The sequence below is a fragment of the Conger conger genome, chromosome 1, assembly GCF_963514075.1.
Source record: "Conger conger chromosome 1, fConCon1.1, whole genome shotgun sequence".
Classification (NCBI taxonomy): Eukaryota; Metazoa; Chordata; class Actinopteri; order Anguilliformes; family Congridae; genus Conger; species Conger conger.
The window spans coordinates 19,891,995-19,919,651 of NC_083760.1; the positions used below are offsets into that span (position 1 = coordinate 19,891,995).

The 27,657-nt window shown below is 43.2% G+C and overlaps 1 protein-coding gene across 1 annotated transcript in view; it reads left to right on the forward strand.

The window, feature by feature from the left end:
* The first annotated feature begins 342 nt into the window (after window positions 1-342).
* The window catches only part of LOC133121849 (regulator of microtubule dynamics protein 3-like), a 37,305-nt gene continuing 9,990 nt past the window's right edge, over window positions 343-27,657 (forward strand). Inside the window, exons 1-8 of the mRNA XM_061231360.1 lie at window positions 343-1,050; window positions 1,459-1,663; window positions 2,024-2,164; window positions 3,818-4,148; window positions 5,054-5,156; window positions 8,691-8,751; window positions 22,935-23,010; window positions 23,773-23,850. Of these exons, the coding sequence (XP_061087344.1) occupies window positions 840-1,050; window positions 1,459-1,663; window positions 2,024-2,164; window positions 3,818-4,148; window positions 5,054-5,156; window positions 8,691-8,751; window positions 22,935-23,010; window positions 23,773-23,850 (1,206 nt within the window). The 5' untranslated portion in view covers window positions 343-839. The remainder of the gene's footprint in view (window positions 1,051-1,458; window positions 1,664-2,023; window positions 2,165-3,817; window positions 4,149-5,053; window positions 5,157-8,690; window positions 8,752-22,934; window positions 23,011-23,772; window positions 23,851-27,657) is intronic.

The following is a 27,657-nucleotide window of genomic DNA, read 5'->3' on the forward strand; positions in this document are numbered from 1 at the left end:
AAAAAGATGAATGCATGCACCCCTGCCAGCTTCATGCTGGTTGCCTAAATCTAAAAAGAACTGTTTGTATGGGTTACACGAAGAACACAAGGGAAAAACTTCAAGATCCTTTGCACCAAATTTCAGTTGCCAAAAACATTCGTCAAAAAAGAGACACGATTGTTTGCTTGACATGATTGTTTATTTGAAATTGGAAGGGACGACAGGACTTTGATCTAGTTCGGCTTTTATAAAGCATCTCGTTTTAACAAGAACTGATACATGCCTTGCGACCTTATGGTTTTAATGTGTATCCTAAATCAATAAAATAGTGTTTCCAGTCGGAAGAATTATAATGTTACACTTAAACAACGCTAGGGAAAACGCTGAAGTCCTTCACAGACGAAAACGAAAGCAACATGATTGCATGAGATGAGTAATCACGATGGTTGTAACTTGCAATTTATCCTTCAGTTGATATTAATCTACACCAGCAATTTTTCGAAAACAATATTCGCTCGCGATTTCATCAGCAGGCACAAGGATCTAAATCTTGAGAGCATCCGTAAACTGTTTCTCATTCACAGGGAAAAAAACTGATGGATGTTCATGAGATGCGTGAGAACGTTACATCGAAAAGGTCTAGTAATAAAGAACGTCTGGAATAAATGAGATTGAGCAACTGTAGATGATTATTTAGCAAAAATACTTCATAGAGTGTTAACTGTTATGACCGGGATATATGAATACAGTTGATGTGGTTATCTGCTATCGCATGACGTTTTGTGATCTGGATAGCTAACATTCAAGATTTTATAAGAAGATACATCGCCAAGTGATAGTTTATAACCTTTCTCGACATGAGCAGGTTAACGTTAGGGAGAAATGCCTGGATTGGAATGGGCTTGGGGACCACAGCAGGTGCGGCCTTGGTAGTATTTTTAATATATAAGCAGACGAAAAGGAGACGAGCCCAGACCTTGTTTCAAAACCAGTCGTCTGAACACGTGTTAAATAGCATGGATGGACCGAGTACAGATATAGTTGGAACACAAGTGCATGATGTACAAGGTAATATATATACAATACAAACAGACATTCACATAATTAATTTAAATAAATAAATAAATAAATAAATGACTAAATGATTGATTAAATGATAATGAAGCAAAATGGTCCGTGAATGTGGTATCACGATAAGCCAATAATAATGACGTCTTTACAGTCAACACTTGTGAATTAAATCCATGAACACTAACACTAATAATGCATTTACTTACCATTATAACACAGGATTTACTGGAAAATTCGTTTCAGTTTTCACTTGCGACGGACACAGGTGCAAAGAGGGGTTAGAAAGTATGCCACCTACTGGTCCAAACAACTGTTAAAATGTAGCTGTTCTTGCATTATAATAGGTTTATAATAAGCTGCAGTGCACAGAAGATACCATCATACATGATCCCAAATGTGTTGCAGTCTGTGATAGCATTCCAAACCTGACGGTGCCGTCCAGCGGTGTAATGGTGGTGGAAGTGGACCCAGGCCTTTTGCCGGAGCAGCAGGTGGAGCTGAGGAACAGACTGGATGAGGTGCTCCAGTGTGTAGCCAACCTGCGGGAAGAGGTGGCTGACCTGCGGGGTGGCCTGCAGGGCATTGCTGGTCAGATTGTCCAAGATGTCAAGTGAGTTCTGCTCCCTGTGTCCCATCAATTTATTTCTTTACAGTGTGATTTAGACAATTATGAATACAGTAATGATTGTTTCACATGCACTGGCCCAGGGATGGGACCTGGCCAGTTGGCTTGTCTGTGGTGCAAACCATAAATTATGATTATTTCTTTCCATTTCCTAATTACATGCATAATAATTTTTGCAACACTGTATTGTGGCTGGTGTTGAATGTCAACATTTTCAAGATTAAGTGCTCATGAAAGAGATTTCACTGTGTAATGATATACGCTGTCATATATATTCTGTTACATAAGTGTCATGTAGTTGCTGTGTGTGGTTTCCCACATCGCTTGTCTTCTGTTTATATGCAGGACTGGCATAGAAGAGAGCCAGAAGGCAGCACGCCGACGAAGGCATTTTCTGCCACGGGAACGCACAGACTCTGTTAGCTCCAGCTCCATTTACTTCACAGCCAGCGGAGCCAGTCTGTATGATGGGGAGAGCGAGGGGGGGTAAGTACTGCACAGCCCGCAAGTCTCCAACAGTCTGTCACTGTCTCGAAAGTGGGATGAAATATAGTAATATTAATGTAGATTCCTGGCCAAAGACCGCAGCATCTTATTTTTTTTATTCCATCACCACATCCTCCTCCTTTTCGTGCATTCGTTAGATTAGGTGGATGTGATTTAATGATTGGTCTGAAATGGCAGTCATTTTTACACCCCCGCACATCCCATGGTAGTAGACGTCTTGGAATATTCTCAGCGAATCTAGCTGTTCTCACTACACAAAAATGTTGCAAAGAAACAGAAAACCCTGATGTATGGTTTCCTCGCCCTGACAGGAGGTAACAGTTTCTGGCCTTGAGAGGCTATGAAAAGAAATGGGAAGCTGTGCTTAAAGGTTAACTTTGGCTTTTTTGGGGGGGAGGGGGGTGTCTATTAAGTGTCTCTTTCAAAATATTCTCTCCACAGAGCAGGGGAGGCCTTGTCCAGGAAAGAAAACAGGAAACCAGTGGGGCCGAAAGCTGGAGTCAGAAAACAAATTAAGAATCCATGTTGCCAAAAAAACAGGCTTTTAGAATGTGTTCCTTGAGCCCCAGCAACCTCCTGTGGTCCCTGTGTGACTTCCTGGCCTAGCTCCTCTGCTGAGCGTTATTAATGTCCAGGGTCACTTTCCCTGTGACCTGGGTTTACACCGGGCCTACTCTCAGGAGATGGCCAGAGGAAGCGGTACGGCGCTCCAGAGGTGTGAGGGGTGTTTCCACTCATCCGCAGTATACAAAATGGCCTCTCTCTCACTATTTCATCTCAGAAATGTACCCGGCTGCGAGATATCAGATGGTAGAGGTTTTAAAAGCCTGGCTGTGGAGGGACGTACAGAAAGACACTAAACAATCGTGGGAAATAGGAGGGATGTCACTATAAGGGCTCTTTTCGCACCCCTCCTTTTTTGTGGGCTTTTTGTAAAGAGTTCAAAAAGAATAATGATATTGCAACCATGTTGAAAAGTTTGAGTGAAGAAGAGAGGAGTACATTATGGAAGTGAGTTCAAGTGCTTTGCATACAGAGATTGCATTGTCAGCACATCATGTGCAAAACTAACATTAGATAGGTGTGGTGCCATTAACTTCCTCCCTTAAATGGATTATTGAGATGAATGTTATATTGATTAAAAATGACCATCCAAATGATAAACATTTATGTTCAAAATATACCTCTCCATTATTTTACTGCTAAAAATGGCTAGCAGGCCTGCAGTTTTGGCAGGTATAGCTTCCAGTGTCTCTAGTCCTTTTATCTGTTAGGAAGAAAATATATCTTTGTTAATAGTAATCTTCCAAGGTTTAGAAACATATCTAAGACCAAATTAATCTGTTGTATTGGCCAAGTTAAATCCCAAAGAGACTTGCAGAAGAGGGACCACACACACACGCATTCCATTGATTCTCTTGACCACAGGCTTGGTGTTGGTGACATGAAGAATTATTTTCCTATTCCAAAAAATTGACAATTTTTACTGGAATACAGGAAACTCGGTTTTCCAAATGATTTGCATGATTCATTTTGGATTGGATATCTTGGAACATTCATCGTACGACAGTAGATTCATCAGTAGAACATCCTCTTTGCTGTTCTTAAATAGTTGTATCTGTTCCACTTCAGGTACACCACAGCCAATCCGGAGTCTGACTATAACGGCGACACGGACAGGGACACAGACAGAGAGACGGACAAAGAGCCGGAGCGTGACACTGAGGATGAGGACGATGAGAGCTGTGCCACAGTGCAGACCTTGAAGCAGGACGAGCAGTCCCTGGGGGACGATGACGAAGATGAGGAGGAGGAGGAAGAGGAGGAGCCCTCTCTGCAGCTGGACATGGAGGTCCTGACCGAAGAGCTGGCTCTTCTTCTGTCCCAGAGTGATGCCCTGCATGCTGGTGGCAGCCAGCAGAAAGAAGAGGGGTTTCAGATGCTAAGCAGCAATAAGCCCCTGGTGAGTAGAAGTTGCTTACCATATGTCAGTCGAGGCAGCAACCTGTTCTGAGGATTTGTATAAATGTAATACATTTATGTGCATAGTATGTTTGTGTGTGTGTCTGCATGCATGAAATATCACAATGCAGGGCTTCAATTTACTTGTTGAAAGAATGGATACTATTATGTTCATTGTAACAAGAAAATGACACATAAAAAAAAACTTCCTTTCATGAAGAGATTGATGTGTAATCAGTCGATGTGTAATCATTTTGGGTTCTGCAGCAGCTCATTTTGACAGCGCATTAAAGCTCTGAGTCCGTTTCACTGTGTTTATGCGCTGGCAGCATGCTCAAGGTTACCATCAGTCAAGGGTAAGCACAGGATAATCAAACTGCCATAAAGTAACTACAATATGTTGAAAACAAGTCAATTATTGCATTGGGGGGCACTTTTAAGTTCCTCTACAGGGTTTTAGAGGAAGCCATTTTTTACACACCTTTGAGGAAGGAAATGCCAGGACCTCGATCCAAGATGGACCATTGTTCTGTGCTTTTGGTCATTCTGCAGGACATTTGCATCCTGCCAGATAGTAGTGTGTCAGAAATGCATGTGTGCTAAACTGATTGTTTGGTCTTTGGCCTTTTTGTGTGTTTTCATAACTCTGGCGTAAATGGTGCATGCACAAGAACAGATTTAATCCATCATACAGAATGTTGCGTAAGTTTTCTCAAGTATGCATGAAATCATTTAATTTGGGTGGCGTTATGGTACTTGTGACCAGAATCAGAAGGGTCGACTGTCTATTGGGACACTACTATTTAACCCTTCAACCAGAAGAGCTAAAACTGTTTAGATTCATAAACATAATTCCGTATAGATTGATAATATCGATTTACAATGTTTGCTTGCCATTTTTTGCAGTATGGGGAGAATAAGGAGTTTCAATGGAGGCTGGCGCGTGCATATAATGACATGTATGAAGTCACTGAGGACACAGAACAGAGGAAGCTGTATGCTGAACAAGGTAAAATGTTTTTTTGTTTTTTTCTGAGGGAATTAAAAGGCTGAGGCCATTACAGATTTTGGCAAGAGGATCATCTATTCCAAACAACTCTTGGAACAAAGTCATGGAAGTAATGCTTTGGACCAAATCTGAGCTCAACGTCTATACGGGGCGGTTATGACAGTCTTCTGGCCTCGATAGCTGGGAGACCAGGGGCTGGTGTATGTTTGGAGACGTGCGTGACACTGTTAGACAGTGAAAGGATTTATATGCAGTGAATACCAAAGACTAAAGCATAACTAATGGACCTACCTGGGAACTCAATTTTTTTTCATATTGTGGGACTGGGTTGCACGATAGATGGATTATGTGTAACAGCAGATAGCATGGTGACCGTAGCTGCTCATGAGAAAGAAAAATAAGGATCTAGCTGAAGGAGAAGGCTTTTAGGTGAGTGCGCACAAATGCTGGGCGTTCTGCCAGCCGCAGACACGTAACGGATCAGGTGTTTTATGAAGACTGCACTGCTGTCTTCTTTGCCTAAATCCACCCAGAATATTACCAAAGACCCACCATAAAGGATTTTAAGCAGTCATTCCGCATTTAGCAAGGATTATCCTGTTTATGTTCAAAATTAACTATCAGTTGTCATATCCAAATGCAAAATCTGTGTTTTTATGCCCAGCTCTGCCTTGAGGGAGGGTGTATTTGTCTGACTGTATTTGCCATTCTCCAACTTGGGAGTGGGACATTGTAGAAAAGAATATTGTGAAGGTCAAAAAATGTTTACATAAACTCTGCTGTATGCTGTCGTTGAACACTCCTAATGGGTCTGTTGTGGAATGCTCTAGAACTCACAGTTTATTTGTTTAAATGTGGGTCTGTCAGGTGATTTATTGTCCGATAGCAGGGGAGTGGGAGGATCCATTTGAAGATGAATCATGGGTTTTACAGGAGTTAATTGACTAGTATTACAGTTACCTGCAATCTTGCTGTTATACCAAGTGTGTCAAAGCACTCTGTGGAGTCTCTTTATTTCTGTACAGTAACCACTTCTAAAGGTGACACCTTACATAACTTGGCCTTTATCATTTTATTTTCTCTGGCTTGTACCGGCCCTCTCAGAGAATTCCTCTGAACACACACTGCAGTGGTTTTGATTTGGTCTCTTCTTTGGCGCCATGGCCTGCGAATCATCAAGAAGAGTTTTACATCTGCACGAACGGTGCTCCAGATTAGCAGCTGATGGGATCGAGCTGAGAGCCGCGCATGCTTTCGCACAGGCCCGGCCTCAGATGTTACGCACATGAAAGAGTTTCCCCCATACAGGTGGCGGAGTAGAGTGTGAGTGTAGTTTAGGGACCAGATTTGGCATGGATGGAGGAAGTGGGAAGGAGAACAGATGCCCCGTGTGAGGCCCAGTGTACAGGATGGACCACAGCCTGCCTGAAACCATGTACACCACACTGCAGACCTTCCCTTAGATCAGATACACAACCGCAAGTCTCCAGCTACTCACATGTAGCGCCAACACTAGTTGCGCCAAGCTTAAGGTGCCTGGTGTTAACCCTTTCAGTCCCAAGCCCAATATGAAGCTCAGATACTTTCACCAAAACCAAGGTTGAAACCCCTGTTATAAAGGATGGTGATGAAATATTCTATCGAATCGAATTCTATCAAATTGGTGTTAATAGATTTATTTATCCTAAAACATTCATGATCTAAATATGGAATGTTGTTACAGTAATCAGTTTCCACAGTTTCTTTGTTACGAAGGCCTGGCTGGTAGAAAGGAACATGTCTACAGGACTGGACTGGCCCAGATGAAGACTGTGAGGAGCTCGCCTCTCCTCAGGTTACGCCACACAAACGTATCAGAGCTCAGACTGCTGGAATAGATGTTAAGAGTTAACTTTGTGCCGGTTTGATGGCCGGAATAGCTTTGTCTCTGGGGATTGCGGCTCTAGAAGACAAGCAGAGGTGCGTGCCATTGCTGGTGATAACGACAAGGGAATCCTGACTTTAGCGAGAGGCCTGTCGTTGCATCCCCGGAGCACACTCTTTGGAGACTGACACAAGGCCCTGTCTGCATCCACTTTGATTAATTGTCAACAGTCCACTGGCTGGAGGCCATTTTGGATGCCTCCTAAGCCAGAACGCACATTTTGCCTCTTTAAGGGCTGAAACTTCCCCTCCACTTCAGCTGTGTTCTGGCTACCTTTCTGACGATTGAATTATTTTTATATTTCCCCACAAAATCTTAGGGAGGGAAATTAGTTTAAATTGCAAATATTAGGGGGGAAAAAATCTGTAACCTAAAACAAAGCAGACCTTCATGCTAGCTTGAAAGGAGAACAACTAAACAAATCTAGGTCAAGTAATTATTTACAAGTAAACATTTCCTTTTTTATTTATAGTCTTTAAACACTTGAGAAAAATCGAAAAAATGTTCTTAGTGGGAACGCTTGGATCAGTTTCGGACCATGAAGATTAGTATGGTGCCTGCTGAAAAGAATTGCTTAAGCTATGTTTCGAAACAGCTGGTAGCTGGTTGACCAGTTAGACCAGCTCCCTACTCAACATGGTTTGACGGGCTCAAGCTATGCTTTTAAACAGCTGGTTGCTGGTATTTCAAGCTGGTCATAGCTTGATTCTGCACCAGGGATGCTTGTGAAAGTGAGAAGGCACTTTCACAAGCGTCATATTAAGATAATTTATAAGGGAGACGTAGCCTGTGTCATGGAGCTGACTATGAAAATGTACATAATTACAGCTCTTCTGTTGTAGTAGTTTTTTTTTTAATCCATTAATTTATTTTTGTACATATAGGGACCATTAGCATGTATAAAACCTTTGAGCACACTCAGAGCTAATAACACAGCCAATGATTGGTGCCCATCAAATGCCATGACCAATCGTTGGTCATGTTACTGGTTTTGTGTGTGCTAAAAGGTTTTTCAAATGCTAAAGGTCTTAGTGAAACAAGCCCATACATGTTTTTACTATGTAAAACAGTCATTAAATATGATCACACCAGCTCTTAGGTAAGCTGCAGCACATCTTTGCTTAGTTTACAGTTCTCCCTTGCGCTCAGATGGTCTGGGTCTGTAATCTGTGCGTCTCCACCTGAGGGGAGATTTCATTTGGTTTCTGCGGTGGCGTCATTGATGTCAGACAGCACAGCTCCTCTCTCAGCTGGCATTCATTAGCTCCTGAGCTAAACTATCGTACATCTCTTCCCCGTACAATACTCTCAATACCTGCCCCTTTTTCCTGAAGCCCCGAGGCTCCGCAGCGCGTACTCTCGCTACCGTGCGTGTCAGGCCTGCAGCTCATCTCTCTCTGGTTCATGTCCCTCCTTTCCCCTGGACTTCTGCGGCATTCCCTGTCCAGAAGAGTCTCGCTTTTCCTCCTCATTGCATTCCCCGACTCCAAAGTCAAAACTGTATTGTTTGCGAGTGCGTGTAGACATGAATTGAACCCTGGTCCTCAGAAATGGGTTTTGATTGGCGTTGGGGTTTTCGTTTTGACTGTAGTCGCGTCTCTATCCTGCAGGGCGTGATGAGGCCGAAGCGGCCCTGCAGATGGACGACCTGAGCGCCGAATGCCACAAGTGGTGAGTCACGAGTCCCACATAGCCTGGGGTTCACATCATGTGTTTTATTGTGTTGTAGCATGCAGTGGTTGTTTATGAACAGGCCAGCAGAGTTAATCTATTCAGCATATTGTCTCTGGATAGAAAATGGCCACTCTTGGGGGAGGGGGGGAGGCTAAGACAGCTTGAGTTTGTTAGATATACAACAACACAAAGAAATTGTGTCCAGACACCCAACCTCTGCAGAATAGGATTCTTTTTTGTTTGTGTTGAAAATATGACCGGCAGTGGTGTCCAAACCTTGAGGTAATGTAGGCCATTCGCTATGACGCTTTTGCGGGGAGTATCTGCGTGTGTTTTTACTCTGTTGGGATCCGAGAGGTGGTGTGCTTTCGGCTGGGGGATGGCAGTCCGGAGTCCAAGCGGAAAATACAGATGAGGACGTCAGATATTTATCTCAGTCAAGGTCCGGGCCTAGGCCGGCTAAATCATCTGACTACACGTTGCACGGAAATTACCCTTTAGTAGTTGGAAAAACATTGCATTTACCTGTATTTTCTGTAAGTTCACGAATCCAAAGCTACTGTGCCAACCAAAGAGGTTGACGCAGTATAGTCACAGTTGATATTGGCGTATTTATTTTCCTTAATTACGTGAATATATTCTGCAGGCTATTTGTGTGTTGAGTGTTGAGGTAACTTGCGGGGTTGAATGTTTGAAAAAACACTGATGGTGTGAACCCAGATATCCGTTGAGTTACATGCCAGCCCTTCAAACACTGAGCTCTGTGATACCACTGAAGCATGTGACAAATGGCACTTAGCGCTTCAGACTAATGTGGCACTTACTGCTTAAGAGGAGGAGTGGGGATAGTGGAAGTCAATTATGTGACAATGATGTCATTGGACTACTGTGTTTGATGAAGTCCATATGTTTCAGAGGTTTCCATGGGGTGTTCTTTCTGATTCCACAAATTAAAAACACTTGCTTTTTTTCCCCCCGTCTGGAGAGAGAAACGAGAGAATGTGACAACGGTGTAGTTCCAGAGGCCTGTGCGTTTCCTCACACCTTGGGGAAGATACGGCCAAGCCGTGCTGGAGCCACAGCAGGATTTGTGTCTTTCTGCGATTACCTGCTCGACAGGGATCGTATTTAAGGATCAAACATATTGGAATTTACCGGATTACAGGCCGTCTGGGATGTGTAGTCTTCTTCTCTGCCTCCATCTCACAGTATTTCCATCAGTGCTGACTGTCTTCCTCTGCTCTTTACCCAGTGCACTTATTCTCAAGTCAGATTCCTGACTGGTGCCCTCATTCCAGTAATTCCGGATAATTAAATGAAATAAAATGAAAGGCTGCATTTATATAGCTGTGTTCCTACATGGGTGATCCAGGTAAACAACTGGCTCCATAGATGCAGTGCAGCAATGTCTGTAGCCTGGCCAGCCCCACATAACTGCCTGCCCACATTGCTGTCCCAATCAACCATGTCTCCTGTAGCTCTGAGCTGTCTGGTCTGGGTCAGTGTCTAGCTCTTGCATTTGCCCTATGCTCTAAAGACAGCAACACAGTTCTGGGAGAGAGACAACATTTGTTTTTTGTCATCTGTTTGGAGCTCAGATTTGATACAGTACAATACGCACAGGTTGCTGTTCATTGCCCTCCAGGATAACTGAAAAATGGTAAAACCACAACTGTATTGGCATCCGTCCATGGAATGAAAACTGTAGTGCCCAAGAAAATATTGACATGTTATGATACTGGAGCTACGATTGTTTTTTCCAAGTATTTCCCCCCCCCGAGCACAGATTTCTATGAACAGTAAGAGAAACAGCTGCGGTGCTATTCTGTGAGTCTTTTCCTCCCCCACTAAACTCGCTGGAAGGCCTGCTGAAAATAAAATGCCTTGGATGGGATGAAGCGAAATGCCTCCAACATGCCCTTGTAGTAAACGATTGTATGAGTATCCACTCCTATCCAACCCATCCTCTTTCATTTCTTTCTCGCCAAATACGATTTCGAACAAGTTAGACAAAATATTTTTTGCAAGCCAATTGAATACGAAGTCCCTATCACAGGCAACATTGAGCCGATCCACAGAGGAGCCCGGAGATACTACATCCATGTTTACAAGTTTCCACACAACACACTTCAGAAAGCATTTCCATTTATTCCTCTGCTGCAACCAGACCTGGCAAGATTGTGAATAATTTGACAACTTGCTTGGTTCACAAGTGCCAGGAAGAAAACAGACTGTATAAACTTTATAAAATAAAGTAAAGAATGCAAGGTGCTGGTACATTGTTGCAATATTCCGAATCCGATTATTATGAACACATTTCATAACAGTGTTCTGACCATAGAGATCTTCTTAAAATCCAAATGTATACATTTTGCTTATGTTTTTCAAAACTAAAAAACCAGTGACTTCCAGCTTAGTTTGGATTGGGTCTTCTGGGTAAATATACAGTAACTGATCTCCAGGCTTCATCTGCCTCTCACTTGGGATCTGACCCTATAACCTTCTGTCCATCGCAGATCCACAGCCTATTTCACTGTGCCAAACGAATGCCCTTCCCAGACCTTACCAGCAAGGGCCTTCTTGGGTGGTTACCCCGAACCCTTGTGTCAAGAATATGCTGTAAAAGCCTGTGAACATCTCCACATGTTTTTTGTTTTTTTTTGCTTCTGATTGCCAAATTGTGTTCATACCAGACTCCCCGGTAAAGGGGTGGTGGTACACCAGCAGTTCTGCTCCCTGGTCTAGCATATACCAGGGCCTCCACTTGTGTGTTCTTCTGCTAGCTCTTAGCTCTGATTATGTACAGTAGCAGTATGCACCATTGTTGTGTAGCTGCCTCTTTATGGCTAGCCTAAGCACTACAGCTAGGTCTGCGTGGTACCGTGGAGAGGAATTCACTTGCATCACTGGGCCTCTCATTAGTATCCTGTTTTCCTTTTCATTTAAAGAGAGCTGTGCTGTGGTTGCACAGTAATCAGTGCTGTTACTAAAATAAATATTGTCCGGGTTGTGCATTGGTATAATGCCAGTGGATTTATCGTCTGTTTGAGATCGAGGCAGGAGTATATTTGTAGTGGAGGTTTATCCTTAATTAAACACGCTATTGAAACAGCTTGATCAGCATGAACCTGCTGACTTTGCCGTCCAAGCATAATTTAATTCTGATTAACCTGATTTCACCTAATTTAATACAAACAAATCAAAATAGTTGGTATGTTCACCTAAGGTATATCCTCTCAAAAATATAATGCACAATGTTTAGTTGAGATCTTAGCTGGGACTTTTTTTCCACTTATTTCCAACTAATTTATTCAATTCTTTTTTGCCAACTTGATGCATGCCAGTTAGGTCATTAGGTCACATTCTCAAGTGCCTTGGTTGAGAGAGATGGACATTTCCTGCACCTCACAAACACTTATCTAATTCGTAATCAGATCACATTTTATGAGCTAAAGCCGGGTGGCTGGCAGCGGAGGAGTAGAAGTGCATTTCTCATCCCTCTCCATCCTCCCCTCCTCTCCCCTCTCTCCTCTATCTCCAACCACATCAAGTTCAGCCTCTCGCACACGAGGGAGGCTCGTTTATAGAAGCCGTGCAGTTATGCGGTGCGAAGGGTCTTTTGGCCCTGTCTCCATGCATCAGAGCTTCAGCAGTAATTACATTCCACCACGGCGTCAGCATGAGTGTTGCTTTTCACTTGCTTTCAACCCGAAGGGTCTTGCGATATCACTTCTGTCAAATTGAAATGCAGTTCTAGCTGTTGTTTGTGTGGGCTAGCTTGTCTGCCACTCTAGGGTTCTCAGACTTGTTGGCGGAGCTGGCTTGATGTGGCCCTGTTTCTGTGGTAGCATGAATGGCAGTTGTCACATAGCATTTGCATAGAGGTGCGTTCGCCTTGCTTTTTTGTAGGTTGATTCTTGGTGACCCTGTAAAATGTAGCCAGACCAATCGTATATTTGGCAGGAGTGGTTGGAGGGTGCAGTCCTCCATTTTGGATCTGTTTTCTGGAATGTGTTCATAAAGAACTGCTATCCGTGGCTCCCACACTGGAAGGTGTCCTGATGGAGTCGCAGTGGATGCGTAAAGTCATTAGAGGTCTACAATGAGAACTGCAGATTCAAATCCCTGTTTGCCTTTACTGTGCTAGTTCTTTTTAGAGAGAACCTTGGCCCCATTTGCTCAAAAAAAAATACGAAGGATCATCAGAATCCCATAAATGAGAAGGGCTGGATGCGGCCTGTTCAGTCTGCCTGTTCTCTTACCCTCCCACGTGAATCCCTGTCGCAGCAGTGCCTCAGCCTGGCTCTAGAGACCGGCGGGCCCCCTTCCCCCTCGCTCCTCGTCACGGCAGTGACCTGCTCATGGTCACGTAGCGCTCGCCTCATCCCCCCCGGGCTCCCAGACCTCCGTGTTACTCAAGCTGTGTGACTTGGCAGCGGTCTCCACCGCGGAGCACCAGGGAGGTCAGCTCGCAGGGCGGGGGCGGGGGGGGGTGGGGAGGAGTGACCACGGAAGAGCTGCGCGCCAGGCAATGCAGGTGCTTCGGCATCGGCGCGGTAACCGGAGAATCAGGGTCGGGCCTCGGGGAACGTTCCTTTCCTCCGTATTCCTCGGCGTGCCGTTTTTAGGGTCCTGTAACAACAGCACCCCTCGCTCTCCCACCTCCTCAATGTAAATAGCGCCCCCGCCCCTCCCCTTTATAAATCGCGGCGGTGGCATCTCCGAGGTTAGCGGCTGGGGGGTTGGTCCCCCACACCCTGGGCCGCTTGGTTTGGCGGTGTGCCGCAAGGCTCCCCGGGGGCGTGTTGTGATTGTTATCATGCGTGTCTCGCCCCCCTTCACGAATCTTATGGGAAACAGAGACCTTCGGATGGGTCATCAGAGGGGGGGGGGTGGTGGAGGGGTAGTGACTGGTCGTTCAGGAATATGTGCGCAAATGATTTTCGTGTTTGACCGCCCCCACCACCCTCCCTTTGCACCCCCCCCACTCTCGGCTGCCCCTTGTTCCTCCTGCCAGAGTGTTTTACGGTCCACCAGGAAAATTGTCCAGAAAATTGGATTGTAGAGAGTTATCGCTTTCCTCCTCAGTTGTACAAACAACCACCCAGCAGGGTTAACCCTGTGCAGGGTCTGTCCATTCCCCCGACCTGGAGGCTCAACCAAAGCTCTCCCTCTCATAAGTGATCCCTTACTCCTGTGCGTTCATTGTCTTAGAGCTGGAGAGTGAGGTTTGCGTTTCAGCTGAGGGTATCGCAGTCTCGTGCTGAATCCCCACACTGAGCCAGCCAAAGCCCCTGCGATTTCGCAGTGGCCATTTTTGGTCAGATGCCAGCTCCCCAACAGGAGTGTCTGGACTCTGGATTCTAAGGATTCTTGCATTACCAGCCTGGGCATCTGCCAATGTCCTAATTCACTCCAAAATTCTTTGTTTTTATGTGCCATGGAAATAAATATTGAATTTCCCAAATTCTTTCTCTGGCAGCACATTCTAATTTTAGTATTTTTTTAGCTGGCCGTAGCACACGATTCTTCAGAAAGTCCATAGCTTGTTGGTTGTATCAGTCCTTTTCCCTTTTTTTTTTTTTGATACCAATATATTTATTTCTGTGGTGACTTTACCTTCCCTTTAGACATACTGTGCCAGTGATCATGACCCAGGACCACGATCAACTTCCTGTGAAATTGTGCTGTCTTCATACAACTAGCTCTCCTATAGAACTTGGCTTGTTTGCTATCTTGCTCTATTTATTGTAGTCGTGTCTCTGTGGATTAAAGAGCCAGTAGAGGCATGCAAAGCCAAGTGCCATGCATTGCATACAGCATGCTTGATGAGCTCTTATGCAGCAAGAGTAGTAGTCTTATAGCCCCAGAGTCATCTGCAAGAAATCTGTTTCTTGCTGGGAAATTCATGCCACATGAAATTAATGAATATTTTCAGGAATGGCATCCTTTACACGCAAAAGACACAGCTGTCCAAGTGCATTACGTTTCCTACGGGGGGGAAAAAATTTATACTCAGGATAATTTTGAAGTAATTGTCTTGGGATGCCTGTTGTCACCAGCAGATCCAAGTGGCTGGACTGTGTCCACGTGAACATTAGCAGAACTGAGTCGATGTGCCTTGAGTATGCCAGCGATTAATAAGATCGCGTACGATGATTTGCACTGGCACCGTGTGCAGAGATTGGGAAACCAGATATTTTTGCTTTCTTTATTCGTCTCTCATTTTCATTCTGATGAGGCTGCGTGTCATACCTTTGACACTTTGGATGGAAGCAGCGATGTGTCTGGGAAGGTGAGGGTTTAACGTCTCTCTGGACATTCTCTATGAGGCAGTAGGCGGAAGCAACTGTCAGCCGGGAGAGAGGTGTCCCGTCAAAGTCACCAGTTCCCCTATCTGGCGAGAGCCTACAGCTGGCTGCACTTTGAGCGCTTAAGCAACCGTGAGTCGGTGACATCATTGCCCTTCCTGGGGTCATGCTTTTGAACAAGATCTACAGGCAAAACATCAGGAGCTTAATGCCCCCATTACCACACCATGGGATTATGATGTTGTCAGGGTCACAGGAAAGTCCTTTCACACGTTACCCAGTGATGATGGTGCTTTCTGCTTATTATCACAGGTATTATCTTATGGCCGCTAATTTGGGCTGTATTAGAAGCACCAGCTCATACTTCTGTGATAAGTGGAAAAAAGATTTGCTGGGAATAGCTTTAGTTTTTATTTATTTATGTTCGTTTTAACAAATAAACATGCTTCCTGTCCGTATTTCTTGTTATTCTTGGTTAAACTGCTGGACACTTGGCCATATTATTGCAATTCCAGTAAAGCCATTAAACCTCTTTAGATATCAAACATTATTCACATTCAGTGACTTTTGTGGGTTTAAAATTCCCTTTGTTCATTTTTTATTTGTTCCTTTCTGTTCTGTTCTGTTCTGTTCCAGTTTCAGTTCCAGTTTTGTTTTTTGTTTTTTTCTTCAGTAATGTGAGTAATGAAATGAGTAAAATAATATTGTAACTTCATGTGACATCGGTTTAAGAACCGTAGGCAGGCTCCTCAAACTGCGTCTATGGGAGCAGTGGACAGAGGTCATGAAACATTGCTATTCCCTGTTGCCATGGCGTTGGTGAAAATGGGGGCTGATGTCTGCACGATGCAGTCAAGTGGTCAGGGCTTGCTTATTGGGAGCACGTTCTACAGTTTGAAATGAAAAAAGTTGGATGAGCTGTGGTATATGGAGCAGAAGGATAAGAGGTGTGTGTGTGCACACGTGTGTGGGTGCTGGCGCGTATTCATGTATGTGAATGCATGCATGCAGGCATGCTCATATGTGGATGTGCGTACACTTGTGCTGGGTGCATTGGGAGGTGAGATGAGATGGGGGAGGGAGGTTTGGATAACTTCATTTTCTATAGTAGAATCAGGAGGCCTCCCATTGACTACTTTTTCCACACATTGTGTGCATACAAACTTCACTTCTAATTGGACATTTTGGAAAGAAATGTCATCGACATCTTGAACATGCTGAAGTAACAGCTGGTTTGGATTCATTCACGTCGGACAAAGAAGTAGCTAACCAGTCGCTAGATTGTCGAGTGTTCATGTGCTGTATCGGTAACAGGCCCCCTCTCTGCCTGCCCCCCTTGTCGTATATCGTCCATGTGGTTGTTTTGAACTTCACAGTGGCTCCAGGTCATGGACAGAGAGAGTAGTGGTATTCTGTGCTTGATGCTGATCATTGCTGATTCCATGAGAGAGTTCCACAGAGTGCAAATGTCAGTGCATCCAGGTGCGCTCAGATGCTAAATGACTTGTCATAAACCAGCCAGTGAAGAACTGCATACCGACACAAGAGGGGGTGGAATCCATATGGTACTGTAGCGGAAACACTCCATGTTGCTTAGCCACTATTATTTACGTTTTGCTGACATTGGTTTTTGTGCTGACATTTGGGTTTTGTTTTTTTTGTTGAGAAACAAACAATCACCTGCATGACAGTGATCATTTAAGGAAAGCTTAAAAAAAGCCTTTATCAGCTATTGTTGATTGAATTATTTTTCAATATTGAAGAATATTACATAATTTAATCTCTGTCAACTCCTGGTCATTAAATATTCCAGGAATTCTTATGGCTTCGGGAACTTAAACGATGCCATAGTATGCCCACAACAATAGTAATTCAGTAGGATTAAAACGGGACCAGCTGCATAATAGAGAGACTATTCAATTTAGCAAGGTTACTGCACTGTAACTTCCACATGCATAGCTTTGATATGTTCTTATTTGTATGGGTTTTCTGAGGATACCCTGTAAGTGACAGGCCAGGAGCTGGGATGATAACAGGGGATAGTGCTAACCACACTTTCCGGTATTATTTAATAAATTATAGGCTAAACAATATGTAATATGACACAGTGGTTATTTTGACAATGTAGGCCTCACAGAAAATATATTGCACAATATCACTGGCTACATAAAAATAGTATTGTGCCGAGTTGTCAGGATAAAACCTGCTTTGTTTTTTAAAGTAACCTCATTAATCTGTTGGTCTGATAACTTGGGCCAAGAAATATGCGGAGGGATTTCATTGACTGGCAGCCCCTTCTAATGTGTTTGTCATCTGGCAGTCGACTAGTAGTTAATAATTTTCTTAGGTTAATAATGGATTTTGGCTGTAGAGTCTCCAGTGGGAGAGGCGTGACGTCAATAGCAGTGGACGGCGGACCAAATGCGTACCGTCAGATTGGAAGCTTGCGTGTTTGGAAGCGCTGTTCTTCTGCCTCTCATCTCGCGGTGCGTTTCCTCAGCTGTTGCAGCCCACGAGAGGGCCAGAGCTGCACGCTCCATGCTATGGGCTGCGCTTCCTGAGTAGCACACCCTGATAACGAAGACGCTGCAAGTTTGGAAGTTGTGTGCAGAGTCAATCAATCAGTCCATCTTTATTGTCCCATGTGGGGAAATGTAGTTTGCAGGCACGCGTGTTGAGCACCCCAAAACTAAGAGCCCGGCCCGTCACATAAGCTTATGCGCACAGTGGTGCACGTGATGACATGCATGCAGGTTTTACTGTGCAGCTGCATGTTTAAAAAAAAGTACAAATACAAAGCCATGCGTGCCTGCATGCTTGCAAGAACACACGTATACTGCACGCACCCACAGCAGTGCACTCTGCTGAGCATGCACTGTAATCATGCACACAGGGCTGTGAGCAGACTAACACGTGGAGTGGGTGAGTACGCACACACACACACACACACACACACACATGCACACATACATACACACTACTGTGCGGTTAATATACGTCACCCTCTGGCCTAAACCCACTATATCAGGCTCTTAGAGGCAAGGTCTTTAAAACAACCTACTTACTTATATATTTTTATACATTATTTCAAAGCCAAACCAGGGACAGAGGTTGCAAATTAGCTTTGGCTAGAAACCCATGTATAACGCATCTGCTTCATGTTCTGAAACTGTATCAATGTCGACATGTATTGTCCCTAACAAATAAACAAATTTGAAAAAGTTCATTGTGCAAGGGGGAAAATCAAAGTACATTTAAATTGTTACAGGGCCCAACACTGAAGTAAAATAAAAGCTCTTGACTTTTAAGAAAAAAGGCTTTCAATGAAAGGTTGAAGGATGTCTAGACTCCACCTCCCCCCCTCCAATTGTTGTGCACAGCAACCTTTTGGTTTTGAAGCATGTTGTTATTTAGTTGACGCATTGTGGAAGGGTGGATGAGTCAGTGGATTTCTAACCAAGTAGAGTAGGACAACAAGTCATTAATGGTGGAACTGTCATAGACACCTGAAATGACCTACAGTGGCTTCAGAAAGTATTCAGACCCCTTCACTTTCTGCACACATTATTGTGTTGTAGATTTACCATTTACACTGTCAACCTACACCCAGCTAACCCATCATTATGAAGTGAAAACATTTTCTTAGAAATTTCTGCGAATTTATTAAAAATCTAAAACTGAAATCTCTCATTTACATAAGTATTCAGACTCTTTGTTGTGGCACTCCAAATTGTGGTCAGGTGCATCCTGTTTGCTTTAATTATCCTTGGAGTTCTGCTGTGGCCAATCCAATTGATTGGATTGATTGATTTAGAAAGGCATAAACCTGTGTATATAAGGTTCCACAATTCACATTGTTAGGACAAAAACCAAGCCATGAAGTCCAAGGAACTCTCTGTAACATTGTGGCAAAGCGTAGATCAGCGCAAGGGTACAAAACCATTTCTCAAGCTTTGAGTGTTCCCAGGACCTGACCTCAAAATGAAGCTCAATAATTGTGAAATGGAAGAAGTTTGTAACCACCAGGACTCTTCCTTGAGTTAGCTGTCTGGCCAAACTGACTAACCGGGCAAGAAGGGCCTTGGTCAAGGAGGTGATCAACAACCCAGAGATGGAAGAACCTGCCATATGGACGACCATCTAAGTTGCACTCCATCAATCAGATCTTTATGCTTGAGTGTCTAGATGGAAGCCGCTCTTGAGAAAAAGGCATATGAAAGCCAGCTTGGAGAAAGCATGAGGAAAAAGCATCTCTACCATAAAGCATGCTGTGAAAGGGACACTGGTCAGAATTGAGGGAAGGATGAATGCAGCCAAATACAGAGAGGTCCTAGAAGAAAACCACGCAAACCAGAAGAGTACATGCAACCTCGACTTTCAGCACAACAATGACCTGAAGCATACTGCCAAGGCAATGCTGGAGTGGCTTCGGGACAAGTCTCTGACTGTCCTTGAGTGGCCCAGCCAAAGCTCAGACTTAACCCCGAAATAACTTTTGTGGAAATACCTGAAGATGGCTGTTCACAGACTCTTCCCATCCAATCTGGCGGAGCTTGAGGAAGAATGGAATAAACTTCCCAAATGCTGGTGTGCAAAGCTTGTAGAGACTTACCCAAGAAGACTCAAAGTAAAAAATAAAGTGTGCTGAAGGTGAAGTGGTCTGAATACATTCACTGTATGAATAGTTTGGGTGAAGTGTCTTATTGCAGTTAGATTTTACAAAAACACAGAATACCTAGATGTAATGGATCTTGGACTCGAGAATAATACGTGATGGAGAGCAGGAGGATCTTGACAAGAGGGAATTATCCAAATGGGCTCCAGACTGAGGCCGATTCTGTCCAACTGCTTAACTGGAACTGATGTTGATATGGTACAAATATTAGTTCTGTCCGTTTCGCTTTAGTTGACGCTTTAGTTTTAGTTTTTGTGATGGCTCTATCATGGCAAAGTAACGCACTGCATTACTACTTGTGAAATATCTGGTCGCTCATAGCCGGTTTCAGATGCTACCTACCCATCCATCCCATCATGCCTGCAGGAACATGTGAGCTGCGGGCGTGGAGATGACATGACTGTGGAAGAAGCAGACCTTGACAGCGCTTGAAGCCTGATGCTACATGCTACGTCACTCTTTCCCTCTGTAACCATTCCTTGACGCCTGCCCGGCATTCCCGGTTCAAGTGAACCTCAGCATTTTGCGCTTGGCCACAGCCGTCTCCCCTCCTCCCAGAGTCACGTAGCACACTGAACGTGTGGCCAGATCTCCGTGCTGGAACGTGCCAGAGCTTTAGGGCTGCTTCTCAGCGCCATCAAATCTAAGGGATGTTTTGGCAGCACTGTTTTTTTAAAGCACTTCCTTGAACTTGCGCTCGATGCTTTCAGACCTGCGGCAGATACCTTGTCGTTTCCCCCCCCTCGTTTAATTTCCCAGCGTCCAGAGAACGAACAATAAACAAGCGGTCTGCAACCGTGGTGTGGGCTTAAAGCATCTCGGTGTGAGCACTTTGCCCCCCGAAACTGGCTGCACGCTTTCCGCGTTAATTTATTTGAGTAAAGTAATCTCCTTTTTGAAAGAGGGGGAGGAAAGAACCCTATAAAAAACAGTGTAGCTGTTGGCAGTGGTCTCTGGCAGCTCTCAGGACTTCTGTGATGCAGAACGGCTTTGGTCGGGGAAAAGAGAAAGGGGGCTGGATTTATTTTTATTGGCAGCATGGAGAAACGCTACCTTGGAGGTGGTGGGCTGCCGAGGCCTATATATCTTACCTCCAACAGGAGTGGGAGGACAGGAGGGGAGGGGGGGAGCTAAAAGGGGAAAGAGGCCTATTCTGTTGGGGAGTCAGCCAAAGTGCAGGCCTCTCTCTAATGGGTTCTGTGCTGCTATGCGATCCCAGCTCTGAGAATTGAAGCAGACACCCTGACTCCGGTCTTCACTACGCTCACTTGTGCGGTGGACTTTATGTTGGAGGGGCACGCTTGAGCCCCCCCCCCCCCTCCCACCTCACCCCCCACTGTTGCCACCACCGTGTAGGGAAGTTATTGTTACTAAACTGCGGCCATCTGGAATCCTGCAGTTTGACTAGGGTCACGCACTCACTGGAGCTCACACTAGACCAGAACTGCCGTGTCTCTGCAGTGAAAAGCACGCTCGTTCCCACTTCCTTCATCTGGTGTCTTTAACATGCCATTTTAGCATTTTTGTACGTGACTCAAGAATAATACCTTGAGATAGCTTAGTCTCTTTCCTCTAAATGGCATTTGGCCATTGAGTTGGAAGCCACAACTAAACTTTTTTGCGCTTGTGGTTTATGTTTTCATTCTGTCTCTAGAGAAGCCTTGGAAAACAACACTGCAAATAGCGTTTGTTTATCTCAGGTGCTTGTGTGACGGGCTGTGCTCTTAGTAGTAAGTAGTAGGTGAAATAGTAAGTCTGAAGGGTGTAGCCCAGCCTTCCCTGTATTGGAGTGATGGAGGTAATAGTACTCCCAGATTTTGCACAGATATCACAGCCTGTGCACATACCTGAGAAAGAACAGTGACACAGAGGAACACTGTTCACTGTTATATGTGTGAGTGGAAATATTGTAAAATTGTTTTGTCATAAATTCCTCCTAAATGGTTTCCACACTTGGCCAGTGTGGTTTCAGGCCCCCTCTCTGGGCATATAAGCTTTCTCAGTATAAATGGATTAATTATTTTTGTTTCCCAAAATATCAGTACCCTTTATATTTTACAATGAATATCCACTAACCTAATCAATGGAAAATCGCAATTTTGCATTTTGGAGCCTGGTCATTTATCTTAATTAATCTGTCATTCCTAGCATCTGAAATGGTTTTAGTCATGTATATTTTCCTGTGAAAGACAGGCAATATTTTTATGGACCAGAAATTATATTTTAGGCAAGGCAACAATTCACTACTAGCTGTTCAGAGGTTCATAATCTTTGTGTCTGGTCAGGTAATTGGAGGGCAGTGAGTGCTCTTGAAGCATGTTATCTGGTAAATAAGATGGTTGGTTCATTTAACATAGTACTCTGATCAGGCTTTAGAGCTGGCCATTTTGTGAAGTGAATTTAAACGTCTCAACCACAAAACCAGGGAAATATTTAGACTGGAATGTTTTTTCTCTGGTTCCTCTCATTGTGCTCAAAAATGGCCTTAAACCATAGGTTTTTAGGAATTCTTATGATAGATGGAGTGCATGCCAGAAATTTAGAATGTACGGTATAGTATGGAAATCCCCTAGTTCGACAGTCAGTGCTTAATGTGCTCAGTACCTGTTTAGTTGTGGAACCAAGAACATAGACATTCTCCACCTGACATATCTGCCAAATGTCACATCTGCCAAATGCCAAAAAAGCAAGAACTATTCAGTTTGGTGCAAAGTTACTTTGTCAGATGTTAGCCACAAAGCATACATGTCAGTGCCTGATGTGTTTGAGAAGACATGCACCCCAAAGAGGCCAAATCACAGCCTGTGCGTCAGTTTGTGTTTCTCTCACATTAATCTGCAATATGTAGCCAACATTCCAGTTGAGACTGGAATTGACTGGAACATTTACAGTAAAAGCAACATGATAACAGCTTTTTTAAGTAGGTTTTGAAAAGATGTAACAGTAGAACCCCCAGCCACACCTCTGCTATCTCTTTGCTAAGGGGCTATACACCCATATGGAGATGTGCTATGTTATGACAGCAGCAGTTCCAGGCTCAACCCAAAAACAAACGGGTTGTCCAGAAAGCATGGATGTTTCCGTTATCTCGGTCGTTTTGTGGTCATAATGTAAAAAAGCAACACATTGCTGCCCTGCCAGGTTGTGAATCAAAAAGTGGCTTGATTGTTTCACTTGAAGTCTCTTCTCCACAGGTTTGCTGTTCTCACTGGTCTGACTTCTCACTACGAGGGCATACATGGTAAACTGAAAAGCAGCCACATCTTCAAGGTAAGCGCCACACACCTGGATGTCCGAATCTGAGCCATCACTACTTTCAGATGCATTTTCAGCAGCTTGTGCTCTAAAATTGTGGATAAACAGACACACTGCAAAGCAGTGATCTAAACACTTCTAGTTGCCTCCACAGCTATTAGTTGCAAATAATCTGCTATTCTATTTATTTATTGTTACATTGGAGTATTCTTAAAACATTATCCAGAAATACAGTCTTGATTATCTTGTTTAATTTTTGTCTAGTATGAGTCAATATAAAATACTTTGGTTCCACTACATAGATTTTCCATGTTTGTAATTTGAATCTACTATTGTAGTAGTAATGTGCTTTGCTATTTATGGATTTGTTGCTTTTGACTTGTTGAGAAACTTATGCACTTGTAAATCGCTTTGGATTAAAAGCGTCTGCTAAATGACTAAAATGTAAATTTAAATGTAATGGTGTTCAAAGGGCACATTAATCTATGGCACATTCAGCTGGTTATAGTATGTAGGAATGTGGGAATGTAAAATATGATTCAATAAATGTTCAAAACGTGGGAATTTCACAGCCTAGATTAAGTCATTAGCTTCATTAACTTCAGGCCAGTGCTACATTGTATTCAAAATTAATTTGCCTTGTATTTTTTATTTGACCTTCATATGCAACAGCACACAAGCCCGTCATTACTCTGTCAGTCTAAATATTATGATTGATTAACTCTATTCTGTTGATTGTGCCAATAAACTGTCCAATTCTCCTTTTCTATCTCTTAGGAGCATATAGATAAAGCTATCTCCCTGAAGGCCGATGACCCCCTGTGCTTCTACCTGCTGGGTCGATGGTGCTATCAGGTAGGATTTCTGACCCTTGGTACCTTAGTACCTTGATTTCAGGTAATCGGTTTTTTTGTTCATTTGCTTGCACGCGATGAGACGCTGTCATCCTGGCCACATGATGCTAGAGCGAACTGTTGCCCTGCATGGCCTCTGGTCTATTGATCAATGAGCTTGACTATTGCTGGGATAGAATGGGAACATCAAATAGGAGGTTCCAGTACATCTTTCTCCCATAAGGCTGGGTGTTTGTTGCAGGTCACTTTAATTCCTCGTTTCTTTTCCCCCGATTGTTTTGGAGGATAACTAATAAAAAAAAACACACTCTCTTTCCGCGATGGACAAAAGCAATTAAAAGCAGCATATCTTTGCATTTTGCCTACTTATATTTTTTACTAGCAGCAGCACTGATTTTTTTTAAAACATCAGGTACTGTCACTAAGGTTATTTCAGTCACTTCCAACTGCCTCACGAGAGATATTGGTTCATTTAATTAATTATTTTCTAAATATTTTCTGCCAGTGTTCCTGAATCTTGCCTTACAATAATTGTTTGACTGTAAATATGAGCATGCACTTGGTATGTTGTTTACCTTTAAATTACTTAAGTACCGCTGTGTCAATCAGCTGTTTTATTGTACTACTTTAATCATTTTAAAAACAGCATAAATAGTATATCTACTAGTTTCAAAATGGGTAGTTAGTTCTTAATATAAATATCTTCCAGTGTTAAAGGTCACTTCAGTTCGTTCAGGAATCCCTGTTGTTCCAGTGGGAGGTGTACATTTCCCTGGGATGTAAAAATGTGGAAGAGTCATGAAAATGTGACACCCTGTTATGAACATAGATGGATATTAGCATGCATAATCATGCTGCAGCTTTGCTCTATCAGCAGAGGTACATCTGGGGTTTCTGGGGACTGTTATGTATATGAACTGAAGAGGTGGAGCTGGATTTATCTCCTCATTCAGGGATTTTTAACCACCAGGGACTGTTGTAATGCAGTAATAGATGTTTGTTGTCATGCAGGTGTACTGCAAGGATTTACGGTAAGCACGGACTTATCTTGTGGCAGGCTTGTGCTCTTGTGGAAGGCTTCTGAAATAAATCTTCCCTTCTTGTGCGCATTGCATCCGTACTGTATTGGCTATATTTTCCCATTAAGAGAACTGAGCAAATAAATGTTATATTGATATTATTAAACCACCTTTATTCAACTGAGAATTTGGGTTCAGAATACAAATAGTTTTATTGGCAATTGCTGTGAACTAAGTTGTAAGCATCACAGGATTTGAAAAAATAGAAAATGAAGAATAATATTTTCCTTTGTATCTTTAGTTTGGGTCTTAGGGACCTGTGGTTGGTTGTGAGGTTGGTCCCTTCCTATTATTTTAACATGGTAGCAATCAGGAGCCATCAGTTACCCGTAAATACAAGTCATCAAAGATGTCGAAGAGACCACGGGGATATAGAACTGGGCAGGCTGAGCCAGATTGTTCCCTTCAGAAATGTGCTAATTCACTTGGAAAAAAGTTGTAACGGTACCTTTGTGAGAACGTTGGGAGGCAGAGAGGGGCACAGTGCTACTTTAGGGCACTTTACAAATACAGAACTGCACCATTTTAATACAATTATTTATACTTCTAAATTCTGCACTTTCCACACATGAAATTAGTTGTATTTCATCCTGCTGGGTCTGGAACTTAGACCAAAGGTTACTTACTATCACACAAAGCTAGTAGGATATGACGTGCCTGGATCACTTGCATCTCTGTGAAGTTTTATTTATATTTCTCATCGCAAATCTCTTGTAGCAGTAAGATGGCCATATTTTATATTAAGATGACAACCTTAAAATCAGTACTGAAGGAAGGAATGTAAAAGGGTTTCCTCATACCTTATACTGCTTCCACAGACAATTCATAGCATTATTCATAATTTACGGTGTTTCGATGCACAAATTACAATAATGAAAAGAACAGTTTAGCCTCTCTTTTCACTTTTAGTTGTCCTGTTTGTATTTTTTATTATTTTCACATTTCATATTATTAACCCACCATAGGAATTTCACTGAACAAAATTAATTAGCTTAAATGTTTTCCCTCCATTCGTCATAAAAAACTTATATACAACCTAAAGCTCTAAGAGGAACTGCAGCAAAATCCTATAATACCAGCAGGCTGAGTAAACTGTGTCTCAGGAACCCTCCATTAGCCAGAGCGTTCCCGTAAGCACCCTTCATCCCGCTGCTGTTATTCTTTACGATCTGCACCTCCGCTGTGGCTCACTTGGCCTTCCGGGGCCTCACTGTCCAGAAGAGTCCCCGGATTGACTCAAATGTTTTATTACACAAGCACCACACGGGGCCCTGGAAGGGTCTGGAAGTGGGCTTACTTTTTTGCATTTAAGGGGCTCCGAATGCTCCAGCACCCATGGAGGGAGTCTCTTGTGTTGCAGGTATTTAATATGACCCTCACTTTAACTCATTGACGTCACCTGTATGGTCAGTTGGTGAAGAACAGCAAACTGATCTCTGGTATTCTTTGCACCTTTCTGTATGTCATAATAATAATGTATGTTCAGTTTTAGGGTTGCTTCTCATATAACGTTATGTGTACATGCATATAGTCCCTTCTAGAGGTGTTCTTAGCGTGATCAAGACATGGGCTACATAAACCAAAGACTCATGTTCTTAACAATAAACCAGCTCCCCTGCATTTTTGGTAGATTTTAAAGCCGCTATTTTATATGGGCTCCAGTCTCGCTAGGTGTCCCTCAGGTATCCATGCTTGGTCCTGTGCTCTTCATCATCTACAGTCTGTCCCCAGAGTGTATTCTGAGCTGCTGTTCTGATGGAACACAAATGTTAACACTAAAAGCACTACACCTCTGCCGCCTCCATGTCTGATTGCGTGTCCACATGACATTAATTACTGTATGTACTCTAATTTTCTTATGTTAAATTATTTTTGATAATAGAAAATAATAAAATAATGTCATGAAAATAATGGAAATTGTTATTACATTTAGATTATTTTTCAGCACCTTTTACCTTTTAGTTAAGGGTAAAATAAGGGTGCTCCAGCTGGGAGTCAAACCCACAACCATTAGCCTAAAAGTACCAATCCTGAGGTCATTTTTGCTGACTCTAAAATGGCATATTGTACCTGACGTGATGTTTCTGTAATTCTGGATGCATTCTGGACGCTGCCGTCCTGGGCAGCTGAAACCATCCCATCTCTGGCTGATGCTAGAACCAATTTTGTGGTGCCCTGCAAGACAGCCAGCCACAGTGAGCACCTGCACAGACTGTGTGGCCCATCCACACACTAAATGCCTAACAGTCTGATCAAGGACTTTTTCCTGGTAGTCGTTATACACAGAAATTCGGTATAGTCGATATGAGCACTATCCTCTCTGAGATTCTTTTACCTTTTATTTAGTCTCATCTGGACTTTGCTGTACTGTACCATGGCGTTTCTTCACAAATAATTTGCCTAATGATCCTAACTGGGTCAGTTCCCATTCTGTGTAAATTGTCCTGGCTCTTAGCTGCATGTCACATTCATTAAAAAGTGATTTTACTTGCTTTTAAAAAGCCAGGGCCCTAGTTATCTGTGTGATCTATTTCGATCATACACCCTTGTTCAGGGACTTCATTCTGCAGATTTCTTGCCAGTTCTCTGTGCACCCTCTGTAATCTGTGTGCTATGGGTGACAGAGCATGCATTCAGTGTTATGTCCTCTAAACTTACGAACCCTTTTACAGAAGACTGGTATTTGGCTGTGTTTTTAACAGCTTAAAGTATTGGAATCATTTTTTTAT